The 24,850-nt window shown below is 39.3% G+C and overlaps 1 protein-coding gene across 3 annotated transcripts in view; it reads left to right on the top strand.

Moving 5' to 3' along the window:
* LOC105933417 (zinc finger protein 236) overlaps window positions 1-24,850 on the top strand; it is a 91,794-nt gene that overhangs the window by 21,525 nt on the left and 45,419 nt on the right. For 2 of the 3 annotated variants that reach the window (XM_036130005.1, XM_012872942.3), the window contains exons 10-23: window positions 39-311; window positions 728-931; window positions 1,036-1,168; window positions 4,562-4,822; window positions 4,921-5,153; window positions 8,564-8,665; window positions 11,684-11,826; window positions 13,233-13,336; window positions 14,111-14,262; window positions 14,493-14,669; window positions 15,580-15,874; window positions 20,469-20,572; window positions 23,386-23,817; window positions 24,601-24,737. In XM_036130005.1, the coding sequence (XP_035985898.1) occupies window positions 39-311; window positions 728-931; window positions 1,036-1,168; window positions 4,562-4,822; window positions 4,921-5,153; window positions 8,564-8,665; window positions 11,684-11,826; window positions 13,233-13,336; window positions 14,111-14,262; window positions 14,493-14,669; window positions 15,580-15,874; window positions 20,469-20,572; window positions 23,386-23,817; window positions 24,601-24,737 (2,750 nt within the window). The remainder of the gene's footprint in view (window positions 1-38; window positions 312-727; window positions 932-1,035; window positions 1,169-4,561; window positions 4,823-4,920; window positions 5,154-8,563; window positions 8,666-11,683; window positions 11,827-13,232; window positions 13,337-14,110; window positions 14,263-14,492; window positions 14,670-15,579; window positions 15,875-20,468; window positions 20,573-23,385; window positions 23,818-24,600; window positions 24,738-24,850) is intronic. The other variant, XM_036130001.1, reaches the window with a different exon arrangement.

Raw genomic sequence — 24,850 nt, 5'->3', positions numbered from 1 at the left:
GCCTGTAGACCAGACTCAGTTATTTTCCCCCTGCACAGGCTCGATCCGGGAAGAGGACGGTGTTCGCTGGCATGGCTGCCCTTACTGCTCCAAGGAGTTCAAGAAGCCCAGCGACCTCGTCCGCCACATTCGCATCCACACCCACGAGAAACCTTTCAAGTGCAAGCAGTGTTTCCGAGCTTTCGCAGTGAAGAGTACCCTCACGGCGCACATGAAGACACACACGGGCATCAAGGCCTTCGAGTGTCAGTGCTGTCTGAAACGCTTCTCCACTTCAGGCAGTATGAACGTCCACATGCGGCTGCACACAGGTGAGAATGGCGGCCGGCCACATGGAGTGCTTGCACTTAAAGCTAGCCAGAGCTAAGGCTTAAGCTTTTATTTGAGTCAATTGCTTCTAAAGTGTATCTGTAGATCATAATCTGTTCAAGCCTCTGTGGAAACCTCTGGTGTTTAGAATTCAGCTCCATGTTGTAGCGAACAAACCAAGTTGCTAGAGCCTGACTTTCAATATCGCCATTTTGTTCAGTACTTTATAAAGCTGTTTCAGGGCTTTAAAATATTTGCATTTGTCTCAGTAGAGAAAAATATTATTTAAGGATAATAACGGAAATTTGTCTTTTCCTTTTAATCTACTTTGAATGTATGGTGTTTGTAAACAAGGTAAGATGCCTATGCAATAAAAAAAACAAAAAACAAATGCCACATCTCCTCCTTGTGCCCCTAGGTGTACGCCCTTTCCCGTGCCCTCACTGTGACAAGATCTTTCGCACATCAGGTCACAGGAAAACGCACATTGCATCGCACTTCAAAAGCTTGCAGCAGAAGAAGAACAAATTTCAACGGAAAACCAACAAAGCCAAAGCCTCCAAGAACATCCTACCTCTGCCAGACATCCCCTTACAGGAACCCATCCTCATCACAGATTATGGTACGACCACTTCGTGATTCTTGCTGGTCATCAATGTGTGTATCTTCACCATTGCGGCAAAAGAAATGGAAGACTGAAAGTCTCGTGTGCATCTGTTTGAAAAGGCCTCGTCCCTTCCCAGAACCCCCGCCTTGCTTTTCAGCAGTTCCTGGATGTGGTGGGTAACGAAAGGCCGTACAAGTGCCAGTACTGCAACAAGGCCTATAAGAAGTCGAGCCATCTGAAACAACACGTCAGGTATGGTTCACCCTTTTATTGTGTTTTCTCAGGCTTGAGTCTGCAGAGTATCCATACAGGGTTCCTACTCAGACTGGAGAAGTCTGGAATAACCTGGAATGTGACTTAAGTATTTTGCAGGTCTGAATATGTTTGTAAAAAGGAAAAAATGTCTAGCAAAATATTTTTATTTTATTTTATTTTTATTCATCCAGCCGTCCGTCTGTTCGTTTATTTTCATTCATTCAAGATTTTGTCACGTCTTACCAATCCTGCTACTTATTAGATAAACAGTAAAGGTTTGGCAAGGCATTGTGAAAATGTATTAAAGTATCTGTATGATAGGGAGGTCTGGCACCTCTAATTTTAAAGGTATATAGCCACGTAATATGGTTATTAAAAAAAGACCAAAAACCATTTGATCATGATCAAATAAGGTTATATACACCAGGCCTCCATCTTGCTAGTGTTTTGTGGGTCCTTTTTGAGCTGAAAAATAATTAGCTCTCTGGCGCGATTAACAAATATAAACCGACGCGGTGCCATCTAGCGACAGTATCGCAGAACTATCATAATGCCGGTTTGCTTAAATAATAAATCACTTGTAAATAATGCTGGACCGAGCCTGACCCTCTTCAATTCGTCGCAGTAATCATATATTATTTTTTGCATAATTTTCGTCACTGGATCTTGGAACATTCGTCATTGTTTGCCTGGGAGATGCTAATAGCCGTTAGCCGCTTCTTTGCTTTTACCCCTGCAGTGTTCTACTTCCCCCTGTTATTATAAACAAACACGAAAGGCTTTATCTACTAACAAATTGAGCAAAAACAAAGCATAAAACACCAAAATAAGAACTAATACGCCAGCAGGACGTGATAATCTTTCATAAAAACTTTGTTTGCAACCAGAGTGAGCTACTGAAAGGTAATCGTTTTGACATTTAAAAAAAAAACAGAACAAAACCAAAAACACAGAGCTAAGCTTAATGAGCTTTCTTTCAGTTCTCTGAATTTTCAGACAAAAAGATGGGAACCAGTGAGGCAGAGCAGAGTGAAATGGCATGGTGATAGAGAAGAGCAATTTGGGTAGAACTGTAAGAAAGTACCGAGGGAAGTGAGGATAAATTGATGTGGAAGGTGAACAACTGCATAGTTTGCAGGTTGATGGAAGAGAAGCAGATGGGACAAACTTAATCTTTCCGAAAGAAAGTATTTCCTCTGCTTTTACTGAGAAGCAAAATTCTTTGCAGTGAACTGCTGATTCCATCTAAGGTAATCTCAGTTTTTCTTTTGTGTATACCATCTAGTTTAACTCCAGTCAGAGGCAACAATGCAGTGCCTTCTGTGTGCACAATCTAGGAATCTGACTTCAGTTATGGCCTTCACAGCTTATAGACATTAAGTATAAATACACTATTTACCATAGGTATTTGGTCGCCTGTTTTGGGAACCTTTGGAACTCACATATGATTGGCTCAGGAACCAGGAAGTAAACACGGGCTACACTCTGAACCGAAGCAGTTCCAGACCGTTCCTCGAGGTTTGAAAGAAGAAAAAACTTGTTGTTTATAGGGATTGTTGCTTCCATCCTGGGTGACAAGTGAGAATGATTTGAGTGGATTTTACAGTAAATATCTTACCTATAGCACCTTTTAATTTGCTGTTAAAGGTAGTTGATTTGAAATTGCTCGCAAGTGTCTTTAAAACAAACCCAGAGTGGGTGAGTGTAAAGATTTCTGGTGTAGCTATTTAAAAAACTAATCAGATATTTTTTTTATTCAGTCATTCTGCAACACAACTAGGATGTTTTCATTTTCATTTCGAGTTCCTACTCACGGCATTACTCAGCCACACCTGTAGGTAAACAATCCCCTGTTACCATGGTTATTCATCACCGTGTTAGCATCTTTAAAAGTCTTTAAAAGCACATTGTTTTAACAGGAAAAAGCTCAACACAAAATCTGCAGGAAGAGGAGAAGAAAATTTAAATTTGAGTGGCCAGTCATGAAAACCAATGACACCCTACAACAGATTGTGTTTTTTAATAATGTAATTTTAACGGTGAGTAAACTAAATGAACAACAAAAACGGAATTTTCTTCCAGTAAAATGGAAGCTCTAAAAGTGCAATTTCTGCTGTGGATTTAGATAAGATACCCTTACAATTATTCCTAGTTAAAATGTTTAAGATTAAAAGAGGTCTTGTATCATCATATCATCAGTTTATTTCTTTTCGGTCTTACCGGTCTTTGTGTTCTGAGCAGATGCCACTTGAGAATTTGGCAGTTTCCCTGTAATGTTAATTTTTTCCCCCGCCAATTCTCCACACAGCTGCAGCACACCAGCAATCTTGAGCTTGATTCAGGGTACGCGTTGTGCGGGGGAGGGGTTTGAACAGCGCACCGCGTTGACGTTCCTCCTGACTCTGATCGGTTGTTTCTGACCAGGAGCTGTGTACTTTTGCAGATGGCAGTAGGACCACTTAGAAGAGCCTCAAGATCTTGATTTTAATTAATATTTTACTGCCAGGACATAGTAACAGTTTTAGTGTCCCAGCATGTAAGATTTGCACCCATCTAATGGTGCGCTAAATGACTTACAAACGACGTCGCTGTTAAATGCGTAATAAATACTACAGAAGCCCCGGAGTGTCATAAACACTATTATTAGGAGTATAGTGAGTTTATTTTTCCTCTGATTGAACTCAATATTTATGTTGATAACTTGGCTTAAAAAAGATAATTTCCGGTTTCAATCTATAATTTTAAAATTTTTTTATTGCCAGTATATCAGACATCAGTATATGAATATTACTTTTGAAAGAACCAAATACTGGGATTGTCGGAATTTTTTCTAATGATTGCTGCTAGACTGATGTAAAATGTGGATGCAGACGGTGCATCTTTGTGGAACCTTCTTGTCTTTCTTTGTGAGAGACTTCCCAGATACTTTCATTACTTTTATATTTAGAGGCTCATCTGTGAACTGCTGCTGTAGTCCTTGCAGCGTCCTTAGCTGCTCAGCACACTGATGTTCTTTTGTCGGGATCCGATTTATGGCTTGTGTCTCAAACAGAAGATTGATTCCTACACCTAGGGACAGGTTTCTCGGATCACCGATTAACTGGAAATGCCACCCTGTTAAATATTACAGGTGGTTTGATTAAAGTCAGCCTAGCAATGCATCGCCGTCACATCTCATAGGAAAACCAGCAGAGTTTAGTGCTGCGTTGTTCTCAGGAGGCATCACCGAACACTATCAACTGGACCGTATAAGTGGTTTCAGCTACAGGTGTCAGAACCAAAAATCTATTTAATTCCTACAGCAGCTGCATCACTGTGCAATTGATGCATTTCTAAACACCGTAGCCAGAGTTGCGTTTTTTAACCAATCTTTTATTCGGTTTGTCCCAGATCTCATACAGGAGAACGGCCGTACAAGTGTAATCAGTGCAGTCGTGGTTTCGCCTCCTCTGGAGTCCTTAAAGCCCATATGCGAACCCATTCGGGCCTAAAGGCGTACAAGTGTCTGGTGTGCGACACGACGTTCACCACCAGCGGCAGCTTGCGGCGCCACATGACCACTCACAGCGAACTTCGACCGTACATGTGCCCCTACTGCCAGAAGACCTTCAAGTCATCACCCAACTGTAGGAAGCACATGAAGACGCACAGGTTTGTGTATCCTCGCCGCCTTTGTTTGTATTTAGCGATGTGACCCTTAGGGGACTAGCATTGTGGCCTGACTGTAATTAATTGTGCTGGGAAATCAGGTACGAACTGGCCCAGCAGCTGCAACCACAGTCAGGGGAGGATCCCCTGGGTACAGGCGCCGTTACCCATGACATGCCAGTGGAAATGGAGGCAGAGTCTCTCCAGCAGGCTGCCACGACTACAGCAGAGCAGCAAGGCATGCTGGGACTGGGCCAGTCAGAGGTTGTGAATGGAGGCCAGCAAGTAACACTCGAGGCGCCCCTGACTGACCAGCCATTAGTTCAAGGCGAAGGTAACGGCAAAAGTAAAATGTGTTTATATTACCTCCCACACCTTTCTATACAGCTGACAGCCAGTTTAGAAAGAAATATTGTTCAGTACACGTCTTTAGCACTTGAAATGCTAAAGATGAATGACAGGTCATCCACTTTAATGCAAGGACTGATCCTTTGCAGGGTCAGTACTGTTCCCCTCAGTCAAATGAATCAGCTCAAGTGGGCTCTAAAAACTCAAAGCCTGTTAGTACATGCCTTCTGATTTTTAGTTTTTGGAGGAGACTTCAACTCAAAGAGGAGTATGTAAGATTTGGTCTTGCAGCATCGATGTAGATTACAGTCAAATCAATACTCCTTTAACTTTTGGTTATTAGCATTACTTTTGTTCTGTTTGCATGTGCAGAGATAAAGAACAACATAACCTAAACCTGTTCTACTTTATTGGGAATGTAAGTGATGGACCGGGACAAAGTGGCTCATAACACTGAAGGGAAAAGGAATATCTGCTTGGGAAGAAAGTCGGGTGAAAATGTGGGCTGCATTTGTGTTCAGCTCCCCTGATTCAATACTTTAAAGAGGCAATTTCTTAAAGCAGTTTTTTGTTAATGTAGCTTTGCCAGTGGATTTTATGCAGGAGTGTCAGATCAAAGGGAGTGTATTATAAATATGCACTGAATGTGTATATGCACGCAAGAATTTTCAAACATTTGCTTCTATAAAGATTTTGAAAACCATGTATAATTTTTCTTCCCCTTTCCAGACATTCAAGACTTTATGTTGGTATATCACATAAAACTTTAATTAGGCTTTGTTTATACTGTGGCAAAGGGAAAAAAAATGAAATAATTATTTTCTATTCCAGGAATCCCCACCCCCCTCCCCCAACACTTTCTGTGAACCTTAACTGTGAAACATGTGAAATTCAGTCCCGTCCAAAACTGTCGTGGGCAGCATGAAGACAAAACGAGGAAGCAATGGCAGTATGCTGAAATATTATAGCTCAGCACTCTGTACGTAGGCTATGGGTGCTTCCAGGTGGTAAAAAGATTGTTAGCTGATCTAAACAGAAATAGTTCATTTAGTGTACCATTTAGTGTATCATGAGTTTAAAAAATGTTCCTGTTTTGTGGTTAAATCATTGCTGCAACATTTGCATGGCACTTATGTAAATGCTCTACAAGTGGTGCCTATGTGCAATATATTGTGTGTCTCTTAATATCTCATCATGTCCCAAAAAAACTGTGCCAACAAGATTTAGCTGGAGAGCCCTTCATGCATGTTACAGCATATCCTGCCTAAATCCGCATATGTTTATATGTAAAGGAAATGCTAGTCAAATATGCAATAATACAACAGAGTGGTACGTAATCTTATAAATTTATCCTCTGTAGTCCTTTAGAATAATCTTTTAATAGTCGAGTCGATGTTGCAATTACAGAACTCTCATTTCCTGTGAAATTCATTATTTTCAGCATATGGATTAAAGTTTTGAGAACACTGTTTCTGCTACAAACATGACACAGGAAAGGCCAGGTAGGAACTACAAAGATAGTTCAGATCCAATAAACCTATAAACTGGGTGCGATTTGCCTGGGGGGGGGGGGGATTACCCCCCCCTCTGGTCTGAATTTAAAAATGTATAAAAATTAGGGCTGTCAGTTTTAACGCATAAGACCTCAACGCCGACATTTTTTTGTCGTCGCACACACACCGTTCCCTAATGTTTTCCCCCGCCGTGCTCTCCGCACTGTGTTTCTTTTACCCTCGGCGCTTTCCGTAGTTTCAAAAGAGCTAGAGACTGCAGCAAAACAGACCCACGCTGACTGTTGCACAGGCTGTTCATTTCATGCGACTTTGGGCTTCTTTTATTCTAAAGGCGCTGGTAAATTTTATAAGTCACGGGTTGCGGTTTTTTTTGGGGCACGTTTCTGAAAGTGAAATCGCTTATTTGGGCTCTAAAATAAGTGACGAAATAGGGGTTATTAAGAGACCTGCCTGCACTAGAAACTTTGTATCCAGCTGAACTATCCCTCCGCCACAGGAGCCGACGGTAGTAAAGGCAGACAGAACAACTCTGCACGTATTTTCTGCAGTTTACGGTGCAATAACCGGTGATAACTGCTGAAAGTAGATTACTTGGTGCAGATCACCATTTTGAGCAGACATTGGTTCTGAAGATGAGTTTTTAACATGCTGAGAACATTGCAGAGACCCAGCCCTTAAACCGTACTTTAATGCTTATTAATTTGTTTTCTCTGTATTTGACAAATTAAGGCTGAATTTCGTTGCCAAACGAAGGACCTGGAGTTACTAAACAGTTCCTAAACAGTCTCATTCAGGGTACTAAGCTCCTGCAAGCAAAGTGTAGGACTGGAATGACCTGGAGATTTAAAACCTTTTTCCAGGCTTAAACTGTATGAATATGGATATAAACAGCAAGCAAAATTATTCAAAGAAGTTATTGTTGGTGTGAAAGCTCAGAATTAGATGTGTGTGAGAGAGAGAGTGAAAAAACGAACAATAAAACTTATGACTTTATTGAAATGTAACATTTTTATTAATGCCTAATACCATGTCTATCTTTGTTTAAGAGGCAAAAAAATATATCGGCATGATATTTATTTACAAATTTATTTACACATTGTGTAAACATCAGCCTCATGATGAGTCATTTAGCCATCATAGTCCAGAGTTTAACATTTGTCACTAGGGTGTTTTCATTCCAATTCTCAAAAGTGCTTGAAAAATAACAAAATAAAAATATTTTTTGTGCAAGCATGTTTTTTATTAGTGTCATTTATTGCAACATTGCATATTAAAATGCCCAAACAGGCTATTACACTTTCAGAAATAAAAGGATAAAACATGCAATTAATTTGCAATTAATCTCGAGTTACCTATCGACATTATGTGATTAATCGAGGAAATGATCCCCACCTCTGGTTTTTTTTGCAAATCGCACACTGCCTATAAGCATTGCCCATGTGGCCATGTGATTCCTAAATGCATAATGATGTGGTTTGGCCCTGACCTGTTCATTGACATTTTTTAAATTTTTCAATTTCATCGGTAATTTTAGAAGTCCAAGTCCTTGACATCATATATTTTATACTTTTGACAACCGCTTCCCTGCTTGTCATGCTGTAATGGTTTATAGCTGCTTTCTGCATAGATACACTTTGACTTAACTACATTTAAAAATGGACTGTAATGCTAAATAAACGGCAAATCAGCATTAGATTTTTTTCATTTATAACAGCAGAGATGTGTTGTTGGCTGTCTTTTGTTTCACTTAACATGGCTTTTAGATAGCAAAAGCACATGCAAATGTTGATACTCTAACTTTTAAGCCGCGAACGTGTTCTTAGATTATTCTCCCACTGCATATTTTCACCAGTTGCTTTGCATCTCGTCTTTGCTCTTACAGACTCGTACGTGACCACGCAGCATGCTTTGCCTCAGAATATCAGTCAGTTTGAGACGCCAGCGCTACCTCAGCCTGCCTTTGACCAGCAGAGTCTAACACAAGGTAAAAACACAGCCTTGTATGCGCATTGTCTCCACTTTCTTTGTGAAAGTTTTAAAACCAATTTTAAATTCACATTTTATTTCTTTTTTTTAATTCTTTCCCATGAGTACACTAGTACACCATAAAACATATTTCCATGTGGGTTCCTAAACCTTGATACATTGGAAAATAATCCAAAAGTTCATTTAGAAAAGTAATTCAATTCATAAGGTGGAACTCATTTTCCACAGTGTGAGGTATTTCCCATATATATATATATATATATATATATATATATATATATATATATATATATATATATATATATATATATATATATATATATATATATATATGTGTATATATATATATATATGTATGTATATATATATATATATTATATGTGTATATATATATATATATATATATATGTGTATATATTATATGTGTATAATATATATCTATATGTGTGTATATATATATATATATATATATATATATGTGTGTATATATATGTGTGTATATATATATATATGTGTATATATATATATATATATATATATATATATATATATATATATATATGTGTATATATATATATATGTGTATATATATATATATATATATTATATATAATATATATATATATATATATATATGGTGTTGTGTGTGTATATGTTTTATTTTTTATTATTGCTGACTTGTTAGTCCTACAGCCATTAAACCAACACACTTGATTTTATCATCAAGGTATCAATTTGCTTTTGTGGCCAGAGAGCTTGATCTAAAGCCCACAGAGACTCCATGAGGTCTTGTGAAGGGGAAAACGGGGACACCAGAGATAATAATGCAGATGGGCAGAAGACTATTTAAAGCCACCTGGGCTTCCTTCACACTTTAGCAGGTTCCACTGGCTGATTGTCTCTGTGCATTGATGCAGTAGTTCATGCCACAGGACCCCTGACGAACTATTGAAAGCTTATACTGTCCAGTTGATGATAATACTGATATTTCTGAATTCACATGATGTATTATTGGCCTTAAGCATTATTACGGTTTTGTGTAAAATATTTTCTTTTAATTAGTTGTCAGACAAAGCCATCAAAATTAGTTACAATCATTTCTTGAGTTATTTCCCTCCCCGTGTCACCCTTTGAACTGAGTTATTTTAGTAAATGGCTTTTGCCGAGATATTTAAAGGTTCTGAGATGCACCTGTGAATTTGAGGTTTGCCTGGATCATAGAGTGTCAGCAGGTGTATTTTTTTCTGAAATGTTACATTAAGGTCCTTTATTATTCTTCCCTGCCACGTTTACCGCTGTCAGAAATGACTACTACAGCTTGTGTTCCACTTTGAAAAACCAAATCCATTAATATTGATGATATAATATTTTTTTCAGCTTAACGAGGTTGTTCAGAGACAGCTAGAATGGTCTTTTTCTTTTTTTTTTTAACCATTCATTTGATCATATTGGATCTTGCATCTAGGAAAGTGTCCTGTTTCTCTTTATATTTGTCCTTCTTTTTTGGTGAAGTGCTCTGACATGACTTTCTTTGCCCACGATGTCATTAAGGTTGCCACCCCCCCAGCTGACACTTCTTGTTTCTGTCCAGTCTGAAAAGACAACGTGGACCGATGCTACAGACAACAACACTTGATCATCAAACATCTAGCAGATAGATCCGTATTTCTCCTTCTCCTAGGATGGGGTTTAACCTTTATATCTAAGCAGAACATGTAATCCATTCAAGAGGGAGGACACACTGTCATCAAACTTTGAAGGGCACACATTTCATGCATCTGGATAAGAGGGGCTCTTGAACATCAAACCCAGCTTTAGCCCCCGGTGGCACACTGTCAGAGCTGGAGTACTGTTATGTGCTGTGATTGAAGTGTCGCCACTGATGACACGAAACCTTCTGGTCCTCTTGTGGGAAGCCAGAATTATATAGTCGCTCATAGCAGAATCTCATTTGGTAATCTGATTTATCCCCAGATTTACCGGTGCTCGAGTTGTGCATCATTTGGAGTTCACACATGGAGTTCAGCTTCAAAATGAGCAGCTCTAAATGTAGGAATCCCAAAGAGGAACGCTTTTTCTTTTGAGGAATTATGTAATTAGACTAAGAAAAAAAAATCTGATGTTTAGAAAGAGGAACCTAGCTAAACTAACAAGTAACAAGTCATTATTGTAATTTTATATATCACAATTATGAATTTTTTTTAATACAATATTGAAGGACAATCACAGAAAAGGCTGGTATGAGATTTTTACTAATGCCCCGTAATAAATGTGACAGTAGTATGATATTTACTCATAAACTGTATTTAAAACATTCATGAAAACATCATTAGAGTCATGATATTTTCTAGGAACAGACCATTATGAAACTTTTTTGCATAGTATTTTCCATATACATCTGTAAATTGGCTGCTCCTTCTCTTCCATTTGACTTGAATATTGCATTATTATCTAAATATGCTGCATTGTCAATAATTGTGCAATATTTCTGTTTCAAATATCCTTTTTTATTGAGCTTATGAAAAATTCTTGTTTTCTGAGACGTTGAATTTTTTCATTATCTGTAATCATCAAGATTACAAACGATTAAGGCTGGACATTTTTCACTCTGTAATGATTCTGTATAACATATGATGTTTGCTTTCTTAAATGAGTGACAAAAAATGTTGAACTTGTTCATGACATTCAAATCTTTTGAGCTGTACCCGTGTCTGACATTTTGGAGGCGTAGATTCAGTTGTGGAAGTTTAGCATGTTTGCAGAAGTGATCAGGCATTAGTAGATTAGAGGTTTTCTATGCTTTCTTTCTAAACTTTTAAAAAGGAGTCAGCAGTTGGTTCTGCTGGTATTACGTTAAACATACACTTCATAACAGAGTTTCATTGCCTGCAATCCTAAATGTTTCTCCATTTTTAACAGCTTTTGTGTGTCAGCTTTGCCAGCTGTCAATGAGGGCACAGTTTGAATGTAATTATTTATTTCAGGAAATAAATTATTTTCCACTTTCCTCTCCCAGGCTTCAGCATTCCTGAGTCGAGCTACAACCAGACCCAGTTCTCCACTGTCCAGCAGCTGCAGGATTCCAGCACCCTGGAGTCTCAGGCTCTTTCCTCCAGCTATCACCCTCCTAACCTGCTTAACATGCCCAGCTCAGAGGTGGTCAGTACTCATACCCTCAGGCTTGAATGCATCATCCGTGATACTTTTAGAATCTGCTAACAGTGGCAGAAGCCTTTGTTGTTGTTTTATCACTGATTTAGTCTTGGAATTATTGGCTGGATAAAATAATTATTCAGAGTAACCAGCATTATGTTTGCTTTCCAAACATAATGCTGGTTTACCAGCGTTTCTCTTCTGGCTCAGCGTAATATTGGTGTTTTGCAGAAAAGATTTTGACTTAAATCTGATAAAGAATCAGTGGATGCAAATAAAGCTTAGGGTGATGGCCAGGTGGGCTTCCAAGCACAAAGATCTCATCACCAATGATAAATCATGAAAATATGCCATAAGCAGGTCAGCAATTCTAAGTATGAATGATTGTGTTAATGAAAATGGAGATTTCTGCATCGATTATTGACATTATTCTCCTCTGTTTGAATTCATGTAAGTATGAAACATGCCTTTTTAAATAACGTTTATAAAAAAAATAACTATTTTGTTTTAAAAACTGTCGCTCCCTTTACATTAATCTGTTGTCTTTTGAGAGGCGTCTGTCTCATTAATTATCTTTACCAAACCTCTTGGTTGAATAAAAGGAATTTTAAATGTAAATCTCTGGAGTGGGGTTGTCAAAAGTATCCATACTCTTAAAAGTATCCATACTCAAAAGCTGTATCCGGATACAATACTAATTTAGCATGGTATCGATACTAAATATATTACCATACGAGGCAAATGAAGAAGGAAAACCCAAAGCTTTTGACAAGCCTGTGAACAAATAGTGATTTAAAGTGGTTGCAACAAACTTGGCCAAACATCTCAAGAACCGACACCATGGCCTTCATGATGAATTCCAACAGGCTAAAAAAATGAAAGTTACATTCATAATTTAATATATTAAAGATATTACTGATGTTAGCGTGACCAGTGGTCCACATTAATGCTGTGTATAGCATGCAACTAGGTGTGTGTTATATTTGTTATATTTATTTAGCATTGATTTGCACACTTATTTATAGCACATCCCATGTAAAGAGCCTTCCGATGACGTTTTGTGAATTGGTGTTATATAAATAAAATTTAATAGAATTTTTTTATTGAATGTTGAGATTTAAAAAGGTGACTTTTTCATGTTGATAAAATATTTGTTATGCCTTCAATTATTTGTCATTTTTCTATCCCCGTGGATTCAAAAATGGTATTGAGTATCGAATATTTTCCTGGGTATCGATGTCGAGTTTGAAGTTTTAGTGTCGTGACAACCCTACTCTGGATTATAAAGTGTTTGAGGGTTAATTTAAGCAACAAGCATGTAATATTATATCATGGTGGAAGGATCCTGGTACAGGGAAATGTGATGTGGTATGTTTTATAATTGGGTTGTTGGCTTTTCTTTGCTTATACAGACAAATGGGCTTCTTCAGGAAAGCAGTCAAAATGATCTCCAGCTGCCCACAGAAGCAGCAGACTACCAGGAAGATGGTGAAGACAACACAAAGCGAGCGTACAGGTTTGTGGGTTGCAACTTTGAGCAATAGTGTGAATAAAGAAACAGGATTGCTTCTTTGTTTTAAAGTGTTAAACTGGTGCAAGGTTATTGCATGAAAAATTATGATCATGGTCCAAGGAAATTAGGCCGGACTATGCAATTAAATGGGGTTGTCTTGAGGAGACAACCTCATTTAGAGAAGTTTAGTTTTATTAACCCTTCTAAATGGGTGAAATATGTTAAGAGGTGGGAAGTTTAATGTTGCTACAGGCTGGTTTAGGTATTCAAACAATGAACCGTTGAACTTGGTATGAAGGCGGCTTCAGAACCTGGTTCTGTTTAGCTTCACTGACTGTCCAAACCCTCAGGATTTTGCAATGCAGGATTAAAGTTGGGAAAGTCTCATCTCTGGCCAGTTTTCATTACTAGAACAAATGAGATCAATTAAACAGCAGAACGACAGAAATCTACAGATCTGTTGTGGGACTTAGCCAAATAGACTGTGATTGACCTTCAAAAATGAACTACTACCGCTGCAGTTTTCTTGCTCACTTGTACAAAAATTGTCTCTCTTCGCAAACATATTTATTTCAGCAGCAAAATAAATAAACAAGAAACAAAGTATTTGTTTTACCAACCAGGTCCTCTACAGACAGAAGATAATTCATCCTTGCCGAGTTCGTCTTAAATTTACATTCCCTGAACACGTTCTCTTTCTGTTCTCTCTTTATATTAGGGCTGCTCAAAACGCTAAATAACAATTCTTCCTGCGCCTGATGCGGTTTTTTTTTTTAGATGCAGCTGGTGCTCTAAAGCGTTCAAAAAGTCGAGCCATCTGAAGCAGCACATCCGATCCCACACCGGGGAGAAACCGTACACATGTAACCTCTGCAGACGAGGTTTCGTCTCAGCAGGAGTGCTGAAGTCCCATCAGAACACACACACCGGTAAGCTTTCTTTATGCAGGGGAAAAACCTCCAGGAGAGTTTCTGTGTCTAACTGAACTGGCCGTCCTTAAATGCTTCAATATAATCAGGACCATTAAGAGCAGCGTCACACCTCCAACAAAATCATCTTTTTTTTTTTTAAATCTAGCTTTCAAATACTAAAAACAATAAGTTATATTTCCTTAAAGCTTTTCATGATATTCAGTTCTGCTCTGACCTCTCCCTTGCAGGAGTGAAGCCCTATAAGTGTGACGTTTGTGATGCGTCGTTCACCACTAATGGGAGCCTCAGTCGCCACGCGTTCATCCACAACAAGTCATTCAAATGCTCCATATGTAACGAGTCCTTCCGGACCAGTATGTTTTGTAAAAGGCATATGAAGAAGGAGCACGGTATGGAGGAAAAAGGTAAGCATGTTTGGATGTCTCAACTCTTGGTCTGGTTTTTAGAATCACAATTAGTCACATTAAGCTCCTTCTCAGGAGATTAAATACGTTTTTTGGATTAGTCTGCCGCATAAACATTGACCTTTGAAATTACATTTGCTGCGATTGAGCAATTTTACATTTTGTTGTGTTACATCAACATATGTAACTATATTTATATGGGGTTTTTAAATAATAAAGCAACATAAAGTGGTGCACAACTGGGAAGTGGAAGAACATTGAAAGATATATATATTTTTAATGTTTTTGCCCATAAAAATCCTAAAATTGTGTTGTGCATTTTTGTTTTTGTGTTGTGCATTTTTGCTGTTTAAGTGAACAGAACTGGCCTGTATGTCAGTGAGTTCTGTAAAGGAACAAAAACAAAAAAAAACAACACCATACAGACTAAGCAACACAGAAGATGGGTCAGTGACAGAGCTGTGAGGAAGTTTATAGCAGGGGTGCTTGGTGCCTACCTCAAACTGTCAATGGGGGAGAGGCGGGGTACACCCTGGACAGGTCGGCAGTCTATCGCAGGGCAAAACGGGACAAACAACCATTCTCGCACACTCACACTTAAGGAGAAAGAGAGGCCAATTAACCTAACAGTCATGTTTTTGGACTGTGGGAGGAAGCCGGAGTACCCGGAGAGAATCCACGCATGCACAGGGAGAACAGTTGGGAGTCACAATCCAAGCAGAAAGTCTGCGATTGTGTTTTCTTCAACTCATTCAAGATTGCCCTGAGTTCTTTGTTGCCGTTCTGTATATTGTCCATTTTGACCATTTCTCATTGTGTTGGGCTTCCTGTCTGGCTGCGTAGAAAGGACCATAGAAAGGCTTGGCACGCTCAGACGTTTGGTTGTACTGACAGTTCCTGCATCTGCCAGCTCTAGGTCTTGATTGCCCAGATGGGGAGGATGATGACGAGGATGGCGAACAAAAATTATCCAAGAGGAGGAGTTTGGAAATCATCACTTTCACGGAGGAGCAGGCTGCCGAGCTGGCGAAAGATCCCGGAGAGGAGGCCTCGGTGTCGGAGCGGATCCTCGCCCAGTCAGCGGCTGAGAGGGATCGAATCAGTGAGATCAAGGACAAAGCGGTGGAGCTGGAAACCGAGCCCAAGTTTGCCAACTGCTGCAATTACTGCCCCAAGAGCTTTAAGAAGCCCAGCGACCTAATCAGGTAAAGGTTATGCCTCCAATTATGGGCAAACTCTTGTTGTGGTGCCTTTGACGTTTTGTCAGAATATCATAAGTGTTTTGGTTGCGAATCTTATGTGTCAACGTGTAAGCTGTTGGTCTAAATCCATTGTCCTGTTATGCCATAAGCTGGTTGAATATGCTTATTATTATTATTAATTATAATTTGGTATTATAATTTGAATAATAAATCATTCAACTCAAAATTCCGCTATAACAAATATAGTTCAAATGGTGGTGATGTTAGCTATAAGCTTATAAGTATTTATACCACTAATGTATTAGTTAATTTGCTGTTATGAACTCATTTATGCTGGAATAAATGATCAGGTCGGACTGTTAACCGACCAGGTTTATCCAGCAGGCTGTGAGAACCCCAATGTAACTGCAATTAGAGTTTAAATCCTTATTCCTTATCACCATCCAATGATATTGTCTCTGTATTAATATCAGATGTTAACTCCAAAGGAGGTTAGCTCTGATTTCTGAATAACCATGTAACTGTGAATTGGACTGAACACAAGACAATGTCTATTCCACAGTCGTGGTTTTATTGAACCAAAAGCAATTCCCTGTTACAGTAATTCTCTGATTCAAACAACTTTGGAATTCTTACTCATTACTAAACTAAAACATGCAAAATATATATGTGGAAATAAAGAACAAAACAAAATAAACAATGGATTAAAATGAGCGGTTAGCAGATCTTAACTTAACTCAAAGTTGTTTAACACCGCCCTCGAAACACCGGCATTTGACGTATCAGCATTGATAGACAGAACAGCTTCGGGAATCTCACTGGACGCTTTGATGTCTTACACAAAGCTAGTTCAGCTAAGCTACCTACAGTTCAGATATACGTCACCCTCCCAAGATGGCTGCTACGATGACGTATGAGGGGAGGTCCTAATGACGTAACCACGCTTACGCTGATAGGATAATGCCTCGCTTCGAGAGGGGGGCAGCTAACTGGGAGTTTAAAGCAAAGCCCGCGACTTGAGCTCGGACAAAGAAATTAAACTGATAAGAAGCGAAAGAGAGAGAGAGGGGGGAAGCAGGGAAGAAGATGGAAAGGAATAAAGCGGTAACCCACGGCGGGGTTCTTAATGGATCACAAATCAACACAGCAAATCAATTGTAAAATGCATGCACATACAAAGAAAATGTTCAGCAAAATAATTCCAACTTCGTCGTGGAATAAAAGCATTAACCAACACCTACAAAGTTCTACGCCTGCCCAGGCACTTCTAAACACCCTGTTGGTGAAACAGAAATAAAAGGGGAAACTCCGTTACTTTGAGGTGCCTCGGGGCTGGTCTTGGAGCGCTCCGAGTGTGCGGCTTTCTGGACGCGTCTTGACGAGCGCAGTTGACCGCAGGCTGCAGCGGCACGGGGAAAAAAAAACTCCTTCGTTTCTTCCTCCGGGTTCGGTCGCTTTGTTGGCCAGACAAAGCGGGGTCCTCTTCGATCACTGGGAAATCCGGCGTCTCTCAGTCTTTTGATCAGAGGGAATTTAAAAGTACTTATTTAAGTCGACCTCCTGTTATAAAACAGGGAATAACCGTTGCGTCGAAAAATCTCGGTCCAGCGAGCAATCGAACACGTGGCGTGGAATCACCCCAACGGAATCAGCTGTGTGTGTGTGTCTTCTCGGGTTGGCCAAAAGCCAGGGAAGAAGGAAGCTCGTCGTGTGTGATCGGCTTTTATAGCCATCACCATAGCAACCTTATCTTGATCGGCGGCCATTTTGCCGTGTTGCGTGATGGGAGTTGGTGGCCATTTTGACCACATTGCATCATGGGTAACGCAGTCCGTTACGTCCAGAATCGATGCCCGCTTTCTGTCACGTCTGAACTGGCACAACAGTCCTTATGTCATTGTGCCCCTGAGCAAGGCACTTAACCACAAGTTGTCTACCTATCTGGGTTATGAATAAGTGCATGTGAGTCTGATTGGGTGAATGTGGCTTTAGCGTAAAACACTTTGAGTGGTCAGTATGACTTGAAAAGTGCTGTATATAAATTTAGTCCATTTAGGCTTGGGCAATTATATAATATAATATAATCAAAATTTTAAAAGTCGCAATTTCCAAATCGCAGAGGTCTGCAATTTTTGACTAGGTAGCAATTAATGGATAAGACACGTCCTTTAGGTGTGGGGAACATGTTTAAAGTGAGTTTGCCTGCAGCAGTGAGATAGTCTAATTCTATCATTTGTTCTAGAATTTATGTAATCAGTACTTTTTTACCTGAAACTTAAAGGAATCACACCATAGCATTAAGTACCTGTCAAACTATTTAATACATAGACTCGTTGTTGGTGGCACTTTGCGCTTTCAACAGGGATTGATGTCCAACTCAAGCTATTCTCTTAAAAGCTATTCTCTTGAATAATAATATTTTGATCAGTAAAAAGAGTTAAATTTCTTTTTTAAATAGTCCATGTTTACAAACATCTTTATCTACGGGGCATTGTTGTTGCTTGTCACCTCCGCTGCCAGGCTGGTCTCGTTGGGGAAGCTGCTGTGGGAAAGCAGTGGTTTAGCGTTTAGCCGGCCAGACAATCTGTGATTTCCTGCTAGCTGGATCTGTTTGTTGCGGCTGAAAAGTGAATACAAAGCCTTTGCTAAGTTTGTGGGGAGTGTCTGCAAGTACCAGATATCAAATGTGAAAATCTTTGCTGGATGTTTTCCAGGCATTTATAAACGTTTTCTTCACAGTTCTGTAAGACTTATATTTTACTACTAATGATCAAACGGAACCCTTTCATTTTCCTTGTACACAGAAAACCCATTTCCCTAAGACTGGCTTTTCATGTTAACCTAAATTGATGGACTGTGAACTCTTTTACTATTTACTAACCATGAACCATGTCGGCAGGAAACAAAAAAGAAAAGATAAAAGAACCTTCAGCTTTCTAGACGCAGACAGGCACGCTGCATCTAATACAGAACCACCGAGCGAGTCTTTCTCTCATTTTACATGCACTCAAAGGTTTTATTGAGTGCACCAGCCGATGATTGAACCACTGTGTGTGTGGAATAAGGCAGACTCTCTGCTTTCCATAGCTTCCACGGCCAGTAGAGAAAGCAGAGGAAGAGCCGAATCAGTGCAGCAGGGATATCCTATGATGTATAAAAATTGCTTTGCGACGATCAAAGGTCAGCGATATTGTACAGTAAAATCCTGTTCTTCGTTCTCGCCATGGCTGAGGCAAAAACATACTTCTAAAGCTCTACATTTTCATTCTGTGAGCCAAACTTTGGAGCAGACAGATCATAGTCCGATCTCCCCTCTCCACTTCTGCCCCACCACCACTGCAGTCCCATCAGAGAGGAGCAGTGCTTTATTTTTATTTATTTATAGAGTTAAACCTGGTGGTGCATAGCCAAGCGGGAGGAATAAGGGAGGGCCGATGTAAAAAGGGCTAAGGCGGTGTACCGGCATCAGCAAAACCATTTCTGTGTTCTCCATACTGTCGTCTTGGCACCGCCCTCTGGACGGGAGTGGTACTGCAGTTAATCTTTAAACTTCCCTAGAAGTTACGTAAATGGCTCTTAGTAAATGACGCATATCATTACTGCAACCAACCCTTTTACTGAGGAGGGACATTTGGCCTGACAAAACAACAAGCTGACGTTATTTTTTTAAATGAAATTCTTTGGAGAATTTACATATATAGAAATGTCAGCTATATGAAATGGTTTATACAGTGGTGGCACCTTTAAATCCATCAGAAAGGTCAATAGGAAAATTGTGGGCAGAGCTGAAAAGGGGTGTTCAAGTTTTGATCTCAGCTCTGCTAGAAACAGCTTGTTTGGACAACGTATTGTTTTATACCTGATAAAGAATTCTTTGAACTAGTTTTCTAGATCAAAATATGGAACAAATGATTTGTCTGTGCAACAAGTGTGTTGTAGACCAAACATTAGTTTGACTTATGAATGTCCTACTTATGCTTGAATGAATTATTCATTAGGGTTAAGTAAATTATTAAACAAAAGGAAAATGTATCTATAGCTTATTAGGAGCAAAGGAAGAAAGCTTTGTGAGACTAAGGATTCAGCTGAAAGCGTGAGAGCTTTGCATGGAGCTTTGATGTTGGACAGAAAACAGCAGGCATTACTGTTTTGCAAAAGTGCCAGTTTTGTAACAGTCTGCATTTACTTGCAGACAAATCACTTTTGTTTCAGAAATGTTGTAGTCATCTTTGATAAAACAAGCTTCTTTTCTAGTGATCATATCAGAATATCTGTATGAACAATTTTAGAAGTGGCTAAATAATCCCCAATGCCAAATCACCTCTTTATTGTAAACTGGCAGTTTGTTTATTTTTCTTTGGCACTGAAAATAAGACTTTATTAGGACTCTACAGAGAGCCATATTTATCATTTTATTTTAATTCTCTTACTCTAAGAATTCACATTTTTCTAATCACTTCTTTCCTATTATTCACACCCGCCCCATTTTTTCCTCATGCTATTATATTACTCTTTTTCTGTTTTTTGCCAAACTTAAATATATCTATCCTTAAGTTATAAAACATGCGATTTTGACAATGTGTTTTTTAATATTTAGGCACATCAGGATCCACACAGGTGAAAGACCCTACAAATGTGATGAGTGTGGGAAGAGTTTTACAGTGAAATCAACCCTGGACTGCCACGTGAAAACTCATACAGGTAAAATGTTAAGTAAGGTGTTTGTAGTAAATGTTATACTATCCTGTTTGGTTCTTTATGAGATTGGTGGTGGACATCTTGTCATAAAAGTCTAAATTAACAAATTTTTATCATAGCAGAGCTGGGGAACAATGCACGAGGAACCATTAGACAGAATTAGATGTACCGAGCAGAGATTTTTTTGACCAATGCAGATTTTTCTTTGCAAGCTATAAATAACAACACAAAATCAATCACTACTTCTTAGATCACTTAAACATTTAAATGTATTAGCAATAAAATATTTCTGATAAAATCACTTGATTTTCCCCAAAACTCCCGAAAGTTAGATTACTGTCTCTTTGCATCAGTAAAAATATCCCAATACAATTTTATTGCTTTATGTATAAATAAATTAACATTTCTCATATGCTTCATATCTCATCCAGTCCTTTGAGAGGTAAATTATAGCTGACTAACTTTTAGTTTCCTTTGTTCCTTTCCACAGTTAAAATGCTAATGTGCTATATCACAATATGTTCTTTTTTTCCTACAAGGTTGTCTTTGTAGGAAATCTCTTTATATCTTAATATTTTAGAGAAATAAGCTCCCTCCCAAACTTCCCCATTTTGGGTCAATAAGAGTTCTTATTTTAAATCCTTTATTAGCTTGAGTAAGTAGGAGTCTTAAGAAGCATTTATGTCCTGATTAATCATTAACTTTTCTATACTGTGTTGGTACCAGAGGTAATATCACCAGAGGTAATATCACTCTGTATGTGAGAGAGAGAGCAGTCAGCGTCACACAGCTCTGCCTTTAAACAGGTTATCAATGTTTATTTTTGTTTGTTTTGGGGGTTTTTTGCATTTGAAACTGTCTTTAGACTTACACTTCCAATTTGCATAATCAAACAAATCTCAACGAGATTTTGTTGCAAAATCCAGGAAAGGTGCAGAAAAAAACAGCAGTGTAATGTTTAATATTAAATTAACAGAACTGAAACAAAACTAAACCTAAAAATTGGAAAAAAAGGAAAATTTGTTCAAGAAAAATCAACAAGGTTAGAAATACTTTCACATCCTATGTTAAAGGGGCAATAAGTGAAATTTCTCCTCTAAGGGGCTGGTGAGCAAGGTCTATAAACCAAAACAAGTTATGTGACAAGCCACACCTCTCACTACCTCCAAAATCTCAGCATCAGACCAATTATCCATTCCAATTTAAAAATTTGTGTCAAATAAAGAACGCACAAGCCCACCAGGCTGCATTAAACATTGCTAACATGTTAACTGGGCTACCGGCTACTCGCCTCTCATAACAGTAACGCTTGGCTCATTGCTGAACTCCAACAATTAACCCACATGCCACAATTGTAGCAATACACTGACTCGACCAAAGTAGCAACACAATTCTAACAAGACTGCAACAAAAACAAACATTTGACTTCACGCTGTTACTCACCTGTCCAGAGGAGAAAAGCTAGCTCTCAGTCAAACTGGAGCAGCTTCTGCCGTTGAAGTGCTCTCCACCTTGGAAACGCGAGGTCAATGTTAATCCTCCTGACAACTTCTGTGGCAAAGACCGTTTTATTTTTTTCTTCCTTTTTTTGTGATAATAACGGGTCCTGATCGTCTTCAGGTGAACGTAGCGGTGGCATCTTATGGTCAGGGAGGGCTAAGCCCTGAGTGGCAGCTGTTCACATGCCCGTACATGAGACTGGAGAACAACACAGAGAGATGGTGTGATACGTCCTAGCATAGTCCATCTAAAAAGATCCTTTCAGTTCTTCAGAAAAATATTTTTTAGATATTTCTATCTAAAATAATGAATTATTGCTTATTGTTCCTTTAATGATTACCACTACCAGCACTGTTGGCATTACCATCTGTAAAGGCCTTGTTTAAACAATTAACTGTAAGATATTTAACAGATTTCTTTTTCCTAATATAGTATGTTCCATTGCAGAATTGGACTCTTTGCTCTGTTAGGTTAAATTTCCTGGTATCAACTACTAACCAACTTCCTGTTCCTTCAGCCACAGTGAACCGTCGTCCCGCCTCAATAGATAACAGTTTTGCCTTCCTGGAGGCTTCTTACACCATTTGAACTTCCTTTGACTTTAATATTAAACTGATTATGAAAATGGCTTACTTTGAGTTCTTCTCCTTCAGCTAAAACATATTCCTCCATTCTGTAAAAGCTTTTATTTATGATGGGTTCACGGGTGTTTTAGTTTATGATTGTCTGCTCACTGATCAGGGACACGCAGTAAGATCTCCAGCAATATCTCGGCATGTCTAAAAAAATAATAAAGACCTTTATTACGGCTACAGAATGGCTTCTATATGTGTTCTGAAAAGTTAGAATTTCCTTTTAAAGGATTGTGTTTAGAAATGACAGTACCTTGACCATCACAACGGGTTTTCCTCAGACCTGGAACTTTTTCATTTATTTAGTACAGTGTATCTCACTCTAATACTTGTCATAGCTGAAGTTCGGCTTCAATAAAAGGTGTAGTTCTGCGTTTATCAAATGCTTTTGACAGTACCCCGTGTTTGTGTGTTTGAAGTTGTTCACATGGATAGAAGTTTAAAAATGAAAAACAAGAGGCAGAAATCCTTCAAAGCTCAGAAGCTCTGCCAACAGTCTGCAGCAGGCTCTCGGTTAAACAAATGTTGTCCTCGTAATTTGGAAAATGTTGAATATTTGCTACATTTAAAAAAAAAACTTTTACAGAAGGTGAGCATTACAAAAGAAAAGTGAAGTTTTGGACGCTTGATTGGTAAGCGAAAGTTTGATTTGAGCAGTGATTCGAGTTGTTTTTCTTTTTGCAGGTCAGAAACTGTTCAGCTGTCACATGTGCAACACCTCCTTCTCCACGAAGGGCAGCCTGAAGGTGCACATGCGCCTCCACACCGGCTCCAAGCCCTTCAAATGTCCCTTCTGCGAACTTCGCTTCAGAACCTCAGGCCACCGGAAAACCCACATCCAGTGTCACTTTCGTCCGAACAGCGAGAGTCGCAAATCCAAGCGCTCCTCTACCGGTCATTCCAGACACGGTCAGGACTCAGGGCAGACAGGGTCCTCCGGTCAGGTCCATCAAACGGCATCTTCAGAACCACTTCAGCCTGTGGGTCTACTGCAGGCCCCCAACTCTGACCCCAGCATTTACCTCCCAGCCAATCAGGTTCTGACGGGGCACTTTGACCAGAACCTGCTGCAATCAGGCCTCGTCAGTCAGGCCATTCTGCCAGCCTCTATGTCAGGTGGGTTTTGTGGATATTTTTTTTTAAAGAAAATATTTAGCAAAGCAGATAAAGGAAGCACTATATAAAGAGAATAATACGGATTATGTTATAGAAAATGGATTTTATCCACTCCGGTTTAGAAGGGTCGGGGTGCATCGTGCTGGGAGGCAGAAATCATCCAGCACAGTAAAGCTAAGGCTTATTTTTTTGAGGAGTCACTCCTACGTTATAGATCACTACTCTGAGCATGATATCAGGCTGATAATAAATGCTAAAGTCAGGGTGTGAAGCTGAAATCCTGCGGGAGATCGTCATCTTTCGGTTGGTGGAAAGTTAAATAGCAGTGTCTGCACTGTTGCCCCAGACCATGTCATTTTTGTCACAGTTTAATAGATCTAAACCCCAGAGGACGAAGCTGTTTTATCACCAAGCACCACCTTGTTTGCCTTGTTTTTTCCAGTCATGCATGGCTTTTGAATGTTTCCAGCCAAAATCTACCATTATGTAATCCAAAAGTCAAAGTGCCTTCAAAAATTCCTGATTATGTTTGTCCCCGGCTCGGATGCAGTTCTGTCTGAGCAAAGGCTCTTTGGACATAAAGGGAGGCTCTGATGTTTTTATGTAACAGGCTTTTAGCGTCTCGGAGCGAAGCACTGAGTGTTTCTTTGCGTACGGGAAAAGCACAAAGCTTTTCTGAAGGATTTTCAGAAAACTCTAGACTTTCCCTCCGTTCTAATCGTTCTTCGGACATTAGCTTCATGCAGCCTTGTAAAGCCGTCCCTGTATGTGTCTGTGTTTCAGCTGCAGGGGACCTCACCGTGTCGCTCCCTGATGGCCTGACTACACTGGATGGCATTCACCTCCAGCTGACCCCGGCCAGCCTGGTGTGCCCCAACGTGCAGATCTCTGGCATCGACACGAGCAACATCACCCTACAGGTGACTTATCTCCCAGTGAAAGCTGGGATTTTGGCTGTATGTGCCGTCCCACAGACCTAAATTAGTTAACGAGAGTTTGCTCATCAGCTCTTCCAAGATTATCCCTTAAAGAG

Source organism: Fundulus heteroclitus, chromosome 3, assembly GCF_011125445.2.
Source record: "Fundulus heteroclitus isolate FHET01 chromosome 3, MU-UCD_Fhet_4.1, whole genome shotgun sequence".
In the NCBI taxonomy this organism is placed as follows: Eukaryota; Metazoa; Chordata; class Actinopteri; order Cyprinodontiformes; family Fundulidae; genus Fundulus; species Fundulus heteroclitus.
Note: the sequence above shows the minus strand (reverse complement) of the source record. Positions and strands in the feature narration are given on the sequence as shown.